At 53.7% G+C, this 18,836-nt stretch overlaps 1 protein-coding gene across 5 annotated transcripts in view; it reads right to left on the bottom strand.

The window, feature by feature from the left end:
• Positions 1 to 5,467, bottom strand: part of SSBP3 (single stranded DNA binding protein 3) — a 164,757-nt gene extending 159,290 nt beyond the window's left edge. The window contains exons 1-4 of one of the 5 annotated variants that reach the window (XM_058695757.1): positions 5,020 to 5,467; positions 3,950 to 4,022; positions 3,664 to 3,725; positions 986 to 1,070 (exon numbers count right to left, since the gene is read on the bottom strand). In XM_058695757.1, coding sequence (XP_058551740.1) covers positions 986 to 1,070; positions 3,664 to 3,725; positions 3,950 to 4,022; positions 5,020 to 5,075 — 276 coding nt within the window. In that variant the 5' untranslated portion in view covers positions 5,076 to 5,467. Of the gene's footprint in view, positions 1 to 985; positions 1,071 to 3,663; positions 3,726 to 3,949; positions 4,023 to 5,019 lie in introns of those variants that run through there. The other 4 variants (XM_058695773.1, XM_058695765.1, XM_058695778.1 and 1 more) reach the window with 4 other exon arrangements.
• Between the last annotated feature and the right edge of the window lie 13,369 nt (positions 5,468 to 18,836).

The raw sequence follows: 18,836 nt of genomic DNA, 5'->3' as shown, positions 1-18,836 counted from the left end.
TACAAGATCAAATGAACCACCTCTTCTCTGCCTGCGTGTGCGTGGCCATGCACGCGCGCGCGCGCGCGCGCACACACACACACACACACACACACACACACACACACACCATCTACCAGGCCAATGGGAAGCAAACACTGGAAAGAGGCTGGGAAGAATTGCAGACACTTCCCCTTCCATCTCCCATCTCCCCAAGATCGTGTTTCATCTGATCATAAATTCTGACTCCAACCCATGTTTGGAATCCAATATTTTTTTTTGAGGGGCACTGCCATGGGAGATGGATATGCGGTAGACATCGCTCTTATAAGCGTTTCATAAATCTTAAGAAACTCATCCAGGTAGGGGATGAATGATAGCGAAGCAAGCACTATGATATGATGAAATTAACTACCTTCACAAGAACGTTCTGAACACGAGATTATGGAGCAGCCAAGGACCTGAAAGCATACATGGTCTTAGTGGACACAGCATGAGCCCCCGCAACATACACACACGTACACACACACACACACACACACACACCCCACACACACAACCCAAAACGTAATTGAAAAGACTGCTCCCTGGAAAGTAATGCAAGAGTCCATTTCACCAATGCTCACTCAAACACCCAAGCACAAGTTTCATAGTTGCTTTTCTGTTGTGGTGGTGGTACATTTTTGAATTAAACCAATACCAAGGAGGCTCGGTCTCTTCCCAGCTAACTGTCCACTCTGAACATAACCCTCACATGGCTGAGCCCTGATCAACACCATTTAATTCTCCAGATAGGTATCTACACTCTTTTGCATAATCACATTATGAAATACCGTTCACCAAGTTAGAACGGGGCAAGGGCAGCAGGGAGGGGAGCAGAACAAAAAGAAAGGCAAGGAGAAAACAAAGACCACTGCCAATTGGCTGTGTATTTGCTTCTGGTACTAGAGAAGTTAGAGCTCTCCAACCCTGTAATTATTGCCAGGATTAAAAATTTGTTACTCACGTAATCATGAAAGGCTTTTGCTTCACTCGAATGTTCACAAGTGTCTCGCCTTTCAGGAGCTGCACAGTAAAGGTCCCAAAATACGCTGCAAATCGAAACATAAAATAAGATCAGGTTACTAATTATCACTTGTGTCCCAACAACAAGTGCACAACGTGCAGTGCTAACAGCACCAGGTCTCCCAGAGGCTCAATCCCACACCCCCAGCCTTTATTGAGCAAACTCGGGCTTGAAAACAAAATGGACCGACTTCTTCTGGCAAGCCAGACATCTGTAGTAAGAGTGTCAGTTCTATCAGGTGCCTACCATGTGCCGGATGCCTCTCACCCACAACACTACCCGTAACTACCACGGTGTCACAAGGTGGGTGACTTTACCCCTACTTTATACAAGGGGCAACTGAAGTTTGGACAGATCAGTACAAGCCGTCCACGGGGGAGCCCAGATAGGACACGTAGGAATGTAGATAAGAATCCACGCCTCCCCTTTCAGCTGTATTCCTCTCACCAACCCCCTCCCCAACCTAAACGGCTACGTTTCATAAAAAGGTTAAACTGTCAAAGTCAGGACTATGATTCATACGTGTAGCAATCTGGGTGACTGGCAAGAAAGGGAACCTACAGGTTCTTAATCCCAGAGCCAAGAGCCCACACCCCCGCCCCTCCCATCTCACCCCTACTCCCATCCAGGCCCTCCCCCAAGGAATTCTTATGCAAGAACCATTCCCCCACTCAAAGAATGCATATCAATTAGGCAAAGAAGAGTATGTTATAGACAACCAAGTATCTTGTCCTTTCATGTTGAAATAGCCCTCCTCAGAGAGGCCTCAGTCCACCCATCCAGCAAGAGGGGAGTAGGGTCAGGGGGGAAGCCTAGACCTCCCTGCCTCATCCCCCTCCAAGATTTTGTATGGTCATTCTAACACTCTGTATCACCTGAGAACAGACAAATCACCTGCCATCCAGTAAAACCTTATACAAACCCCAGTATCTGGTATTAGTAAGGGCCTCTGGGTTAGGAGCCCAAGGCCCAGGGCTGGGCACCCACTTGAAGGAAACGGGCCCCAGAGCCTAAGTCTGACTCCTGGTCTGGTGCTCCTGTCCCCATCGCAAACAGCCAGCTCTGCCAGTGTCATCGGAGGAGCCATACCATTCAAGGGGTGTGAATCCCGTGGCCTGACCCTCTGAGAATCAGGGCCACTGCTTCCTCCCACCTAGAGAGCCTCAGCTCATTTGTCAAGTAGCGCAAGGCAACTTCTAACTAACCAGACCACAGCCACTCAGAGCCACCACTGCTCTCCACGTTCCTGGGGCTGAGACAAGGCCGGAGAAGATTGTGCGAGGGATTACGGATGGAATAAGAAAATCGGGGGCTTCTGGTAGCTGCAGAAGGAGGCTCAAAAACATTCCTTTCTGTCCCCTGAAGCTGCACACGTTTAACTCCCCCACACACCGAAGACTTCTAACACTAAAAACTCCGCAGCTCCTTCTCAGTAACTTCTACCTATGAGCCCAAGTTTCTGCAAAATTCACGATGATCAGACACACCAACCCCGCTCACACAGTCCTCTCCAAAAACCACCACAGAGAACCCATCACCCACTCCTACAGGTAGAACCCTTACGCCACAGCACGGCAGTTCCGAGGTTGGCAGAAGTAATTAAAAACTCATTTTCTCTGTGCAAGTTAGAACAGACACTTCATCCCCCCGCAATTTCGATTCAAAGAAACTTGAAACAGTAGCCTGAACTGGTGGTCAGGTAAACGCGCTAAGATCCCAAGACATGGCACAGGGACCCTTCTGAACTCCCACCAAAATATCAAAAGCCACTCTGCTTTCTTGTCCTTTTCAAAAGGATGTCAAAGACTCCACCAATCGGTCCCGCAAAACATCCAGGTCTTACACTCACAGCAATTCATTCCTGCTGACCCCTAAGCCGCCTCCTGCCTGCTGCAAAACCGACAAGGAGATCACACCTGCTGAGGTCCCACCCTGAAGGGCCCCAGGAAAGGGTCACAAATAAGGGAGAGCCAGGAAACTACATGCACTCTGAGAGGTCAACACCAACCAGTTAAGGTTCTCCCTAAAACGAAACTTTGTGGCTTTAGGGATGCTGGGGGTAGGGCCCACAGAGGAGAGGAAGGTCCAATCAGTCTGAATCAGTATCTTTAAAGGAAGTGGCAGCCCCTTCTTGCTTTTTCTGAGTGTGCCTGGGAAAGGCCCCAGTAGATTTGCTCTCTCAAGGTTTCAAACTCACAGAAGAAAAAGGAAGGGACAGGCCAGTTGTAACACAGACCTGGTATCCTCTCCACCCCACCCCGCCCCCACTCCCTCTAATTAAAGCAGCATGCAGAACTGACAAAAATCCTTCAAGGTTTTTTCAAGCCCCTGCTTGGTACCCCAGACAGAGACAGAAAAGTAAGAGTTTCTGTACGAACACTAGGCACGATTTAGTCGGTTCTCAATAGGAGGAGAAAGAGAAGGCAAAAACTTCAGGCACCAGCCTCTCCTGCCCTTCTCCTCCTTCACCAGTTCTGGTCTGAGCGCCCGCAGGTGCCCTGTTCTGTGCCAAGACTGAGGGCTAAGGCATGGGGGTCTGTTCCACACCTCGCGTCTTTGTTCACTAGCATCCTGAGCTCAGAACAAAACAAACACACAAAACTATCACGCAAACTTACCACCACCACGAGTGCAAAAACCCAGGCGGTTCTCCCAACGTGATGTTTTTTTCCCATCGAATCTGGAAAGCAGAGAGCAGAGACCACTTAGAGGAGCAGAGAGGAAGGGTGTGCTGGGGGCTTCCCAGAGCCAAAAGGCTGTGAAGACCAACTAACAATAAATGCCAAAAGGTGATAAAAATTCAAAATGGTGGCCACAGTGGCTGCTCCTGAAAACAAAGGCTCTAAGAATAGTGGGGAAGAGGGGGTGTCCAGAAATTGGATGGCTGGGGGGAGTTCCACTCACCTCTGACAAGAAGGTCTGTGCAGATTTCTGTGCTCCTACGTGCAGTAAATATTCGTAGACGTATAAAGCTAACCTGGAAAGTGGGCAGGGGGCACAAAAAGAGAGAGAAGACGTCAGATCACACGGGGCGCTCGCTTCTGGACCTTGCCAGCCGGCTTCCAGCCCTGTCTGCGCTGTCCCATTGTGGCCCCAACCAGAGGTGAGCAGCCAGCTCGGCCATGCCCTTTGGGGGGGGGGGGGGGGTACGCGGGTGGAAACAGTTATCGGGTGGGTACCAGGCGACGCGTTGCCTCGAGCCCCGAGGGCTGGAAAGCAGCCCCCAAACTTGAACTTCCAACTGGCATCGGAGCCAAAACCACCTAGGTCTCTCAAACTCGAAAGCCTTCCGACCCCAGAGCCTCCCTCCTTTTCCCGACCCACTCGTTGCCACCGCCACCCTCTCCCTAGCTCTGTGGGTCCGGGGAGACTCAGTCCCGGACTCCGGGGTGCTCAGTGCGCTCTGGAGAGGGCAGCAAAGCGCCACCCTCACCACCTCCCCCCCAAGCAACTGTCCCCCAAGCCCAGGGCCAAGCCGGCGCCGCCGTCCCTGCCCAGCGCGGCGCCCGGGAGGGCGCGGGGCGGGCAGCGAGGCAGAGGGCAGGGAAGGGAGAGGGCTCCCGGCCGAACAAAGCCCCCGGCACGCACTCCTCACGCCGCGGGCGGACAAAAGGAGCCTTCGGGGCTGCAGAAGCCACGCGCCCCCTGCCCGCGCCCGCTGGGCAAAGTGCGGCCGCCGCGGCGGGCGCCCAAGCCGGCGCTCGGGACCTCGCCCACCCCTCTCCGCGGGCCCCCGCGGCCGGCACGCCCCACGGCCACCAGGTGCCCCCTCCCCCGGCGGCGCCCCCCGACGCCCCGGCCTCCGCCGCCTCCCAACAATGGGCTCTCCCACGCCGCCCGCCGCGGCCTCGGGGAAGGGGCCAGGCAGGCGGCGCCCGACCCGGGGCGCAGCAGCCCCCGCCCGCCCACCTGCCTCCCACCGCCCTCCCGCAGCCCCGCGACGGCGCGGCCGCCACTTGGAAAATAGGGCTTACTTTTCCCGAGCCTGCCCGTCCGAGGGCACCGCCGAGCCTTTGCCTTTGGCAAACATGGTTTGCAGAGAAGAGGGCGCCGAGCCTCGCCGCCGCCGCTACCGCTCCGGCTGCTCCCGAGCTGTCCCCTCGCTCCCGGCCCCCTCCCCGGCCTCGCTCGCTCGCCCGCTCGCGCTCCTCTCGCCGCGCTCCCCTCCCTCCCCCCCAGGCGCTGGCTCCGCGCTCTTTCCAGCTGTCAAAGCGTCAGCCCCGGCCGCGGCCCCATCGCCCTGGAACTCCTCCCGCGCCGGCTCGGCCTGGGGTGCCGCTGCCGCCGCCGCTTGCCCGCCGGCCCGGCCGCCCGCTGGCTCGCTCGCGCGCCCGCCCGGCTCCGCCTGCGCCGCCCTCTGCGCCTCCGGCACCGCTGCCGCCGCCGCTGCCGCTGGTCTACTTGGAGCTCAACCGAACGTGGCTACCCGGGCGAGGAAGCGAGGCGGGCGTCAACGTCCCGCGATTGATGGCCGCTTTGGCCAATCGGCGCGCGGGGGCGGGCCCGGCTGCCCGGGAGGGACGCCCTGTCAGCGCCCGGCCGCGGCAGTCCCCGCTGCGGCCGCCTCTGCTGAGCCGCTGCCCCTGCTCCTGCGGCCGAGCCGGGGGTGCCCGGGGGCGCGCGCCTCTCTTTTCTGTAGCTGTGGGGAGGGGACTCGAATCGGGCTGGAGGAGCTCTGGTCTCCAGGTCCCGGCGATGAGGGGGTTTGGCCAGCGGGGACCACTCCGCGTGCGGGGACCACTGGGGGGTGGGGGGCGCTGCGGCAGCGTCCGAGAGGAGGGGGCGCGGACCCCTAAGCGGAGCGCCGCCGGCTCCCTCCCGCCACGTCCCTCTCCCTTATCTGCCCCTCACCTCCCCCCCGCCCGGCCCGCGCCGGCCCAGCCCTTATCTCCCCCTCCCCCTTGCCTACCCTCCCCCTGGGCTCCGACCCCGACCCCCACCCCAGACTCCAGGCCGCCCCCCAGCCGCCCCGCCCCCGGTCCTCCCTCTTGCCCAGTCCGCCTTCCGAGCGCCGGGCTCGGGGCTCCACGCTGAGAGCTGGGCGGCCCGAGCCGGCGCCGAGGCGCGCGGCTGCTCCTTTACTACATCATTAAAATACTTTGGAAAGCCCCAAAGTGGAGCCGCGCGAAAAAGGTCCTTGGCGTGCTTTGGGGAGCCTGAGGGAGAGGACTGGGGACTTGTGCTAAGAAAAGGGAGAGTGCTCCCAAATTTCTAAGGTCCGCCAGTCCTGGCTAGTTAGCCCCTTGGCTTCTCCACCGGAGACGGTACCGTTCCGGGGGACGGGGGCATCACCTGGGCGCCCCGCGACGTGGAATGCGCGCCACTGAAATCTGCAAACTTCAAATAAATGGAGCTAAATTGGGGAGTGGAGGGGGGGGGGAGATGAGCTTGGGGGGGAGGGGAAGCTTCCATTGTCAGTGACCCAGGTGTACAATGGGAAATGGGGGGGGGGGGCTAGAAGAGTGACCCAGCTATTTGCTGCTGACTCCTCTTTGCCACGCTGAGAACCCCGAGTACACACTATGAGTCCCTTATTAGACCAGAAACCAGCGAAATAGGGGAAAACTCCCCCATTTTCAGACTGCTTTTAGAGCGCCGTTCTCTTTAAATACGATAAAACACTGTCGGCACTGTCTCTTTAAAAGAGTCGAGCAGAAAAAGCTGTGTAAGCGCTGATTGGCTGCCTGTTTGGATACATCTTTAGGGGAGCCTTGAAACTGTTAGCCTAGGTTGATTTTTTTTTTTTTTTAACTGCGCTGTTCCAATAAACAAGTAACGCCCCTCCCCCTAACATGCCTCGCACCAAACAATTAAAGGATAGGTCAGTGTCCTGGGGAAAACACGTTTCAAGTAGGAAAACTCAGAACTAAATTTCAACAAAATAAAGAATAATTCCCTGCCATTAAAGTTTGCTCATTTTAATCTTTTGAAAAGAGAAAAGGGGCGTTTAAAAGAAATGCCCCTCAGCAAACCGATCTGCATTGGTTCAGGAAAGAGACTCAGTGCATTTTTGGAATAATGTTCTACTCAGTGTAACTGCCTCCCTAAATTAGAATACAGCCAAGGCCCTACGGATGCTTCTGGACGCGCTGTGTTCTCTGTGTAGAGAGACCTAGAGATCACCCGGGAAGGGGACAGAAGATGGGAAATACTGAACCCTAGTTTATGGTTGTTTGTATGCTAGCCCCTAGTTTAAAGGTTGTTTTGTGAATGAGAGAAGCATGGAGGTTGGGAGGGAGTTGATATACAACGATAGAGGAGAGAAGGAAATAATTACAGTTATTTTTTCCCCTAGGCGGTTTAATTTAATAGGGCTAACTTAAGGTACCTTAGAGCCCACGCTAATTAAATTGGCCTGCTCATACCCTTCCCCTGGACTTCTATTTTTGATGGGCTAGGAATGGCCAAGGATGGCTTGTCAACAGACTGACTCATAAGAAGCCTGACTCATCTCGGGTCTGCAAGGCCCACAAATTATGAGTATCATGAGCATCGGTCAGGTCCTGGCTAAAGGAAAACACTACCCTTCTCTGGCTCTACAATGGCAGTCTCTACCAAGTTGGCTAGGCCTGATCAGCCCCAGCACTGCAGCACAGACCTGTCTGTTGGGGCATCATTTTCCTCATCTTAAAATGGGAAAGGAGGGTTAGAAGATCTTTAATGTTTCTTGAGATACTAAATCTCATGTTCTATGATGCTAATTTCCCTTCTGTAGTTTTCTTCCCCCCCCCCCCCCCGCCCTGAAAAAAAGGACTAGCACCTTCTTCCGGAGCACATGTGGCAAGAGGAGTGGCATCCAGGTTCTGTACCAGATACTCTGTCCTTGTGGTCTGCCGTTTGCTAGGGCTTGACACAGCATGAGGCCTCATATCAGTAAGTTTGTGGTGGAGCTAAAAGAAACAGCGGGAGGGAGGACCTGAACAGAGCAGAGAGCCCCCCAGCCTGCTGGAGAGAAGGAAGCTGATGAGCCCCTGGGAAGCAGAACCACTCAGCAAACCCCAACCAGGTGTGCAGCTGCTGGCACAATGATCCAAGATGTGGTCAGATCAGAAGCCAGTCCAAATACCCAAGAACAGCATTCAGACCCCCAACCTACCTTTCCCCCCTGCATCCCTGAGCTCCTCCGGCCCCAGACCACATCTTTGGGCCTGGTGTGTCTAACTAGAATGCCTCCCACCCCAATACCTCCCTTTGACCATTCCTTAGGGCCAACATCTCCTATGCCATCTTCTCCTCCAAAACCTCTTTGCTTTTCATTCCTGGAGCAAAAGTCATCGATCCCCCGGCTTGGTCTCATTTTGCTTGAACCTCCATGGTGGCTCTCCATTCATTCTGTCTATTGTTGCAGCCAGTTGTTTACTGTCTGTCTCCTGTGCCAGACCTGGCAGGGAGAGGAACTAACTGAGTCATCTGTGTGTCTCCACCACCCAGGTTTGATACCTGTGAGCACATTGACATTCAATGTACACACCAGGGGCTAGGGAACCACAAGAGGAAAAAATGGTCTTATCCTCAAAGTAGCTCTGGGTCCCTGGGGGAGATAAGAAAGGGATACCGCCAACAATAGGATTAGATAAGGCCCCTCTCCCAGCCCCACCCACCTACCTACAGCCCCCTGGAACTACTGTACTTTGTGTTCCCAGAATGCACCAGGTCATTGCACACATCCACCCTAGACTCTTTCTTTCTTTCTTCCTCCCTCTCTCTCTCTTTCCCTCTCTTCCTTTTTTTCTTTCTTTTAGTACATGTCTATTGAGCATCTACTATGTACCAAGCACTGTTTCAGCCACTGGGTAATAAACCAAACACAAATCCTCACTCTATAGACCTTACGCTATTGGGAAATCCTTCATCCAAAAGCCTCTTTCTGGGACAGACTCCTACTAATTTTCCTGAAATCCAGCATGGGCAGGTGGCACCTCCTCCAGGAAGCCTTCCTGGGAAACCCTCTCTGAGCTCCCAGACTGGGCCAGGTGTCCCCTGGCAGCCCCCGTACCTCCCACAAACTATGACTGATTGCAGTCAGCTACACTGCATAGGTGTGGATGTGAGCGCACCTCCCTCACGGGAACGTTAAGGTCCTCCTAGTCGGGGAATGATGGCCATTCGCCGGTGGACCTCCAGTGCCCAGCCACTGTGGTAAAAGAAGACGCAAATAACTGAGTGACCAGAATGAGGGGGAGCACCAGGTGAGGTGGGAGAGGAGAAGGAGAAGTCAACTCCAAGCTTAGGCTAGAATGGCCACTCCTTCACTCAGCTGCCAGAAAGTGGGGGGCAGAAATCCTGGGCTCTGAGGTCAGCTTGGCAGTGGCCAAGCCTCCAGAAGGTGGCAGTTAAAGGAAAAAGACTTCAGGGGCTAGACGCGGAGTTGTGCCTGCCAAGGATGTCACAGGATCTCCTTACCTCTCCCTGGTTAGAAGCTCTTTTTCAGTGTTCCTCACAGCTGCTGGGAGGACGGGGCTCCCCTCGGGGGGCTATTTGAATGGTCACCGAGCACGCAGTCCATCCCCCTCCTGCCCCCAGCCCAGTGGGTCCTGATTGAGTAGAGGCACATCTGGCCAAAACTTGGGCTGCAAGGGCTCAGGCCCAGGCTGGTCGGCCCTGGTTTTAGCAGAAGTTTCCCTACGGAGATCAGGGGTCTCGGAGAGGGGGTACAAAATCCAGCTTCCAGGGACCTGGCTTGGACCTGGCTCAGGGCCTCTCCGGGGGCCATGGGGCAGGTTGGCCTCCCCTGTGTGAGCCTCTGAAAGGGAGAACGTTAGTGTCTGTGTCCAGGGCAAGCAGGAGGATGCAGTGCGGGAACCCTGGGGGATTGCCGTCGGCTGTCAATCACCACCAGCCAAGCCTGCGCCCTTTGACGCCTCCGGAGAGTGGAACACCACTGCTTTGAAGACTGTTTGGAGGTTCTGCGGAGATAGTAATTGGAGAAACGTTCTGTAAATTGAAAAAGATGATTACTCCTGATGTTATTAGCACAGCAGAGCCAGCAAACAGAGAGGTGCTAAGGAAGACGGAAGCGAATTTAAGTTTAAAATCGCATGTGTTTTGAGACTTCTGATGGACACACACCTGTGCTGAGGTGTATCATAGCCAAATGGTTTGGGGCATTTTCTGGAAGAAGTGAGTTCTATCTAGGAAGCATCTACTAAGCGCTCAGCCCTGAGCCAAGGACGCTGGAAAGTACAAGAAAATACAAGGCGAGGTCCTGCCAGGGGTGAGCAGGGAGAGGAAGCTGATGCTGTGGTTCTTCCCAGGTTGCTGTTGCATCTCCCCAACCTCCTCTCCAGGGTGTCCTGGCCACGCGTTCGTCTCCACACCACCCTCCATGAAGGCTTCCGTGGCATCCAGTGCTCTGTGTGTGATCGACTGCTACATCTTTATCCACACCGTTCCCCTGCCTGGAGCACCTTCTCCCAGACCAAGGCTTTGCATATCCCTCACTTCGTCCAGGTCCCCCATCTGAACATGGCCGGAGCCGTCCCTAACGAGCCTCTGTGGAATGGCACCTGCCCCCCTTCATCCTGTTCTATTTTTCTCCATAGCAACCATCACCACCTAACATATTTTATGTTTCTTTATTTGTTTTTCTTACCTTTTTCCCTCAGAATTTAAGCTCTGTGGGAGTTTTATACCCCTTCTAGAACAGGTACTCGACAAAAATATGTTAAATGTTGAATAAAATAATTAATTTAACAAAGACTTTCTGAACATCTGGTATGGGCTGTGCATCGCAGTAGGTGCTGAGAATACAGTGTGAACAAGACAATCACAGTCTCCTTCCATTTGGGGCTCACAGCCCAGCAAGATAAGGGTTAATTCAATAGGCACACAGATAATATGACGTGACAAACTGTGCCAAATAGAGGATGTGTAAGAGCAAATGACAGAGTCTGATCCCGTTGGGCGGGGGGGGGGGGGGGGGGCAGGGGGGAGGAGTGGTGATCAGGGAGGGCTTCTCTGTGTAGGTGATGTTTGAGTTCCAAAGGATGTGGGAGAGTGAATCACACAAAGGAAGAATGTTCCAGGTAGGGAAGGGAAGTCTCTGTGGCAGGGAGGAGCCCAGTCATGGTGGAGTTCTTCATAGCCAGTCCTTGTGACAGGAGCAGAATGCCCAGTGGTTCTGCAGGTGTCCCTTGCCATGGTATCAGAGAAACCCCAGAGCAGAAAACTAGAGCTCCTTCACAGGAGGGGAGGTGCTATCAGGTAACACTTCGGAAGCTGGTTACTGTGGCAATGGCTGGAGTCAAAAGTGGGCTGACCACTTTCACAGTCGTTACAATAGCTATTAGAGCGGAAAAAGAAAGAAAGAAAGAAAGAAAATAACAAGTGTTGGCGAGGATGTGGAGACATTGGAGCGCTCATGCACTGTTGGTGGGAGTGTGCAATGGTGCAGCCACTCCGGAAACCAGTGTGGAGGTTCCTCAAAAAATTAAACATAGACCCATCGTATGAGCCGCCAATTCCGCCTCCAGGAATACACCCAAAATAATTGAAAGCAGGGACTCAAACAGATATCTGTACACCAGTGATCATAGCAGAACTATTCACAATAGCTACAACATGGACTCAACCCAAACGTCCATCAACAGATGCATGGAAAAACAAAATGTGGGGGCGCCTGGGTGGCTCAGTCGGTTAAGCTCCCAACTTCAGCTCCGGTCGTGATCTCGCAGACTGTGGGTTCGAGCCCCGCATCGGGCTCGGTGCCGACAGCTCGGAGCCTGGAGCCTGCTTCGGATTCCGTGTCTCCTTCTCTCTCTGCCCCTCCCCCACTTGCACTCTGTCTCGCTCTGTGTCTCAAAAATAAATAAATGTAAAAAAAAAAAAGAAAAACAAAATGTGATATATCCATACAATGGAATGTCATCCAGCCTTGAATAAGGTAGAACGTTCTGGCACAGGCTACAACACGGTTGAACCTTGAAGACATCATGCTAAGTGAAAGAAGCAGACACAAAAGGACAAATATCATAGGAGTCTGCTCATATATAGTGTGTGTGTATATATATATATATATATATATATATATATAGAGAGAGAGAGAGAGAGAGAGAGAGAGAGAGAGAGTAAATTCATAGGGACAAAAGATAGAATGGTGGTTGCCACGGATGGGGTAGGGTGAGGGGAAAACGGGTTATTGGCTTCATGGGTAGAGTCTGGGTTTGGGGAAATGAAGAAGTTCTGGAGATGGGTGGTGGTGATGTTAGCACAAGAATGTGAACGTACGTAATGCCACTAAGCTGCCTGCTTATAACTGGTTAAAATGGTAAAGTGTTCTGTTACATTTTACCACAATAAAAAACAGAAAGGAAGAAGACTGAGCTAAGAGTTGTGAGGGTTATGAGCACAGGAGGGGTCGAACACAGGATGTCATGGGGCTTTGAAAGGGGCACCTGAAAGAAGGGCGGGGGGGGGGGGGGTAGCGTTTAAACTTGTCCCGTATACAGAGGAGTGGGACAGAGTGGGAGGTGGTGGGAAACATCAGGAAAGCTGTCTGGACCAGGCCAGGTCGAAACTGAGGTTTGAGTGGGAGCCTGGTGGGCAGGTGTGGAATATGTTTCAGACGGAATGAGTGGCGTTAATGAATTTATTCAACTGGGCTGGACCATTCAGGGCCTTTGGATGACTTGTCCTGAAGGCAGGGGCTTTAACCAGGCATGACCTCTTTGTGCTTCAGGAAGAGCGCTCTAAGGGGCTACTGTGGAAAAGGGAGCCCCGAGGGCAGTAGGGGGCTCAGCAGCAGGTGTGGTGAGAGGTGCTGAGGCAGGTGGGATGGAGAAAAGTCAAAGGAAGAGAATTTCCCGGGGGGCTCGGTGGCTAAAGGCATGTGAGGGTATTAAAGCTGACTCCCAGGCTTCTGACGTGGAGGAGGGAGCTGCCAGTCAGGGCCCAGGAAGGGAAGCAGGTCTGTGGGTGGCAAGTATGAAGAGGGAAGTCTTGGATGTGTTGAGCTGGAAAAGCCCATTGGAGGTCCTGATGGAGATATCCAAGGACAGGTAGATCATAAGTCTGGAGCTCCGGAGAGAAGTCTGCCCTAAAGATGGAGCCTGGGGAGTCGTCTGAATCTAGAATTCAGATTCCAGCCCGGTGAGGCAGCTAAGGTGACCCAACCATAACATGTAAGAAAAAGGACACGCAGGCGTGGTGCAAACAGTATGGACCCCCCCCCCCCCACACACACACCTGCCCCCCCGACCTCAGAGCAACAGAGGTCAGGATGCTCCCGAAGCCCTCTCCCCAAAGTTCCCGATTTCCTTCCTTCCCCTCTCACTGTTCTTCCGGTTAGCCTTTAAAGGATTCTTATTCTCCAGCCTCCCCTTAAAATTGTATTAGGCAAGCTATTGCTGATACAATGTTACATAACAAACAGCCCCGAAAGCTCAGTGGCTTATTATAAAAGCCATTTATTTCTCATTCACAGGTCTGCAGCCAGTCTGGGCAGCTCTGCTTCAGGGCACAGCTCAAGTCTGCTCATGGTCTCCCTTGCTGAGCCCAGGCTGAAGGGCAGAGGCAGCCTGGCGTGGTTTTTTTTCTTTTTTTAGAGTGGGGGAAAGAGCACCAGATGCCAAGTCAATCCATGCAAGCAAGTCACATGGCCGACCCAGCCTCAGTGGGGCAGGGAGAGGTATGCCTCCCACGGAAAGGGAGGTGGATATTCGCCACACAAGCTACCATGAATGAGCTGCTCTCAGTTTTGCTCCCGTTTTTGGCCTCCCGTTTTGCTTCGGGCAAGCACAGCCATGCCCATGGCATTGACATACCTGAACTTCCATGATGATTTCCTGAATGCACCCCACTGGCCCAGATATTTTTCTCACCACCAGCCTCCCCCGCATCTGTTTAGTTAAAAGGTATTCCCACCTGGAGGTCCCCCAGGTGATTCAAAGTCCATGTGTCCAGAACTGGTCTTTATTTCTCCCCACCCAATTCCTACTCGGTCCCCGTCTCTGTGCAAGGCACCACACCAGCCAGTTCCCTGGGCCAGAAACCCAAGAGTGGGTCTCTGCTTCTTTTCTTCCTTACCCCCTCTGCCTCTGTCAGAGCCTGGGTTGGTCAGCTGGATCTAGTAAGCCTCCCACATTTTTTTTTTGAAAACATTTTAGTTTTGAGTAATCTCTATGCCCAATGTGGGGCTTGAACTTACAACTCCGAGATCAAGAGTCACATGCTCCACGGACTGAGCCAGCCAGGCAGCCCACAAGCATCCCACTTTCTGTCCACTCGCTACCCCCACTCTCATCAATGGTCCAGCCCTGGATTATTGCATAACCCCCAACTGATCTCTCTGCCTTCAGACGCTCCCCCAACCTTCCACCCTCTCCTCGCCAGCCAGAGGGATGTGTTTAAGGCACAGATGTGACCATGGCATGCTTTGGCTCAAAACTCTTTGGTGACTCTCCTTCTCATACAAGATGAAGCCCAAGGTCCTTAGCAAAAAAAGTTCAAGGTCCTTCATAATCTCGCTCCTGTGTCCCTTTGCAGCTTGTGGCTCACCAGCGTCCGGGGCTGGATGTGCCCCTGGGGAGTTTGCAGCCTGAGGGGGAGACACACAACTCTACTGTACGCATAATACACCATGACAAGTGTCACCATGGAGAGCATAGGCCCCTGTGCATAGGCGTAGTGCAGGCATGTTAGGTTGGGCCAGCGGGCCAGGGAAGGTGGCTAGGAGAGGTGGCCTTCCTTGGACAGTAATGGGAATGGAAGGCACTCTCAAGGGTAAGTTGGAAGACATAGCTCTGAGGAGCACCAGCAGATCTGATGGAGGAGGACCTGATGAAAGTGATGGAGGAGGCCTGTCCAGAGAGGGTCAGTGAGGAGGAAATGTTGGGGGGGGGTGCCTAGGGAAGACAGTGCTTCAAGGAAGGTGTCGAATCCCAGATAGTGGCCAGTGGTGGTGTGGGAGGGAGACAGACAGAGACCACAGAGGCAGGCGACTCTCTCAAGACATCGGTCTGTGAAGGAGGCAAGAGGCAGGCCAGCACCCCAAGGGGAAGGAGCTTTGCTGTGTTTTGGTTAAAGACAAGAGAGACTAGAACCTGTATAGACGCTAACTAGAAAGAGCGGGTAGAGAGGGAGAGGACAAAGGTACTGGCTAGAGGCAGAGGCCCACGTTACAGTGAAGTGTCTAAGAAGGGGGGACAGGATGGAGCTCGACACAGCTGGAGGGACGCCTTCACTCCCCTCTGGGAACACAGAGATGGGGAGACTCAGCTTGTGCTCTCAAGATGCTCATGGCCTGGGGGAGGGGGCTTTGCAGAGGAAGTAAACTTGGAGGTGGGGCTTTGGAGGTTGAGCAAGAATTCGCTAGACAGGGCAGCCGTGGTGAGGGGACCCCAGGCAAGAGAGCAGCATGAGGCATGGTCGTTGGGGTAGGGGGGTGGGATGGGGACAGGAGAGGGAGACCAGGATTTCTTGCTCCCTTCCACACTGACTTCATGGGCACACAGCTTGGGCACCCAAGGGTCCTGAGGGAAGGCAAGGACTGTGCCCTGTTCATGTCGGTGTTGCCCAGTACCTAGCTTCTCTGTGTGTTGAGTAACAGAGGGTCCACTTCGGACAGAGTAAGTCTATCCTAGGGATGAGTGCTGTGGAGATAGCAAGGCTTCCTCAGGCAGGGTCATCGCCTCTCTCCCTTCCAAGTGCCGGACACTGTGCTGGGCTGGCACCAGTGAGTGCTCAATAAAGGTCCGCTGTGTCCCTGTGTTCAACACGTCCTCTCTAGCCACCCTCTGAGGCCACCGGGGGAGGAGGCGCGGGAGCAGCCCTCTCCCCCAGCTATCTGGGGCACCCAGAGCAGAGCTCACTGGCTCATTCTCCGATTCTGAGCCCTGTTTCCACGGAAACAGACATCGGCAACCATCAAAGTCCCAGCTTTCAAACATGAGTCTCTTCCAAAACTTACTCTCACGTGATTCATAGACTTCACAATTGTGGGGGCTGCAGGGGCCTTACAGAGCGTCCACCCCACCCACCCCTGTGCTGTGAGGGCAGAGTCAAGGCTAGAACACAGAGCCCTGGCTCCTAGTTGGGCGCTTGGCTCTTCGTCCGGTGCTGCCCCAACCCCGGAGACCCCACAGCCATCCTGACCCATTAGCCAGGGCCTCAGTTTGTCCACCCGTCTTTGTAAAGAGGAGAAAGTGCTGGAAGTCAGCCCACACCTGTCGAGCACCTCAGGATCCTGCCAGCTCAGTGCAGGGGAGTCCAGAACAATGGGCACAGGGGTGGGGGTGGTCAGCCCCTCTTCCAAGGCTAATGTCACTGGAGCCTAAGACCTGCTCCTTGGTCACTGGGGGCTGGGGTCCGGCCTCAGAGGATGTTGGGAGGGGGGAATGGGAGAACACAGGTCACCCACAGGCACTGATCCCGCACAGAGCAGGCTCACAAGAAAGGGACTTCTCTCTGCAGCGTCCACTGGGCTCTGTCTCTCTGCCTCTGTCCGCCTGCCTGTGCTCTGGGTCTCCACCTTCTCATCTGCTGTGTCTTATAGCCCGTTGCTCTGTCTCTGCATCCCTCTCTCTTTCTACCTCTTCTGTCTCCATGTCTTAGCCCATCTCTATCTCTGGATCTCTCCATACAGTTCCTTCTCGGTCGGTCCCTTTCTGTGGGCTTCTCTGGGTTTTTTTACCTATCTTTCCGGGCTTCCCTGTTCTCCCGCCTGAGACGCCCGAGGACAAGGATTTTGTCTATTTTGTCCACTGTCAAGTCCCCACAGCCTAGGACAAGACCTGGCACATAGTAGGTGCTCAGCAACCGCTTGCCCAATGAATGATCTTTTTACACGTCTGTCTGTTTCTCTCCCTTCCTGCACGTCGCTGCCTCCCCTCTCTGTCCTCTCTTTTGGCCTCATCTGCTGTTATGTGTCTTTGGACTTCTGCGTCTCCCTCTCCCTTTCTTCCTTTGTCTTTCTTTTTTGCTCTGTCTCTCTCATTCTCTCTCCCTCTCTCCCTGTTCTGTCTGTCAGTGGCTGCTGGCCTCTCTTTTACACACACGCGCGCGAGCACACACACACACACACACACACACACACACACACACACATATCTGCAGCATTCTTTCCTGTACATGTTTCCTAGGTTGATGTGGATTTAGGAAACCTAACTTCAATGCTACAGCTCCAACCCTCAGAGAGCCGCCTACACGCCTTCCCCCCTCCCCCAAATTACCATTACAAACGGGACCAGGCACTGGGGCAGCCTGCAGTAAAACTGGGAAGTCAGCGATTTGTTTCCAGTGGCTTCATTGGGCTCTGAGTCACCATTTTCCCCTGCCCAGTGCCCCTCCTGAACAGCAAGACCCCCAGTGCCAAAAGACTGCCCCCCTCCAGTAACCTGCTGTAGGAAAGGGTTCAGAGACTAGCTGCTCACTGCTCCGGTGTGACCCTAGTCACCATCAGATGTCTTCAGGGGCCTGTCTAAAAATTTCTTCTCTGGGGTGCTGGGGGAAGATGAGGGTTTTGCCTCGAGGAAGAGGAGTGTCAGGCCCCCTAGAAGCATGAGGGAACAATATGCACTGGTTCTGAGAAAGAGGCTTTTACACCCTTGGATACCATCTGGGGGCATTAGACGGCCCCCTAATCGACAGACAGCGTGCTGTGGCAGTGGGAACAGGGGTATGGAGACCAACAGAAGGCCTTGGTCAGTCCTACCTCTACTCCTTATTTGCTGTCTGGCCTTGGGCAAACTATTTGACCTCTCTGAGCCTCCACTTCCTCATTTGGAAAATGCAGTTCATGACGTCATCCTTTTGGACTGAGATTCGGAACAAGGTGTACCAAGCACTTCACACTTCACACGTAGTACATGCTCGGTGAATGATCATGTCAATTTCTCTCTCAGGGCATTGGATATGCCGGGAAAAATGGAGCAAAGATGCAGTGTATATCTATACTGCACTAGACCCTGTGCTGGGGCTGCAGGCCAGTCTTGTGCAGTGGTTACTAGCTCTTACTTTGGGGTCAGAGAGGCCACTTACTGCTGTATCATTGACCTTCTGGAAGCCTTGATTTTCCTCTTCTGTAAAATGAAGGCCATCACACCAACTCTTTGGGGTTTTTTGGAGGATTAAATGAGATAATAGCTATCAAGTGCTTGGCCAAGTACATAGCGTGGTGTGTGATCAGGAAACGTTAGATGGCACGAGCTTTCTAAATGTTAGCTCATTGGCTGTCACAAGGATCCTAAAAGTATGTGTTCTTTCACCCATTCTGTAGGGGAGGAAGCCGGGCTTAGAGAGGAGGGGCAATTTACCCGTCACCCAGCTAGCTGGAGGCAGGGTGAGGACTGGACTCTGGGCATCCTGACTCCAGCCTCTTTCTTGGCATTGTTACCATCTTAGCATCTCTCCCCCTTCCGGAGCTCCCCAAAACCCAGCAGCTGAGCCCTAACTCATGAGTCTTCCCTGAACGCACTCATGTGCTCAGTCTCACTAGGCAATGATGTGATTGCATAAAGAAGCAACACATGGGAGCAAAATACCTGCCCTCGGAGGCTGTATTCCCAGCCTCATCAAGGACACCCTGAGCTCTTGAACTTCACATGGAGCCACAAATGGGAGAAGAGCCAGAGAGAAGGTTCAGAGCAAGAAGCTATGAACAATGGGACATGTAAAATCCTTCAGCAAAGGGTGTCTGCTGATGTGCTGATGTGAGTTCCGGGGAAGTGTTATTCATGAGTGTAGTTCCTCTTATATACTGGTCTGGAAACAAGAATAGTAGGCGTGGCTTCCCACTGATACTCTGAGGCCTCCTATGGAGGGAGGGAACAGAGAGAGGTGGTTGCTCACAAGAATT

This window comes from Neofelis nebulosa, chromosome 2 (genome assembly GCF_028018385.1).
Source record: "Neofelis nebulosa isolate mNeoNeb1 chromosome 2, mNeoNeb1.pri, whole genome shotgun sequence".
Classification (NCBI taxonomy): Eukaryota; Metazoa; Chordata; class Mammalia; order Carnivora; family Felidae; genus Neofelis; species Neofelis nebulosa.
Note: the sequence above shows the minus strand (reverse complement) of the source record. Positions and strands in the feature narration are given on the sequence as shown.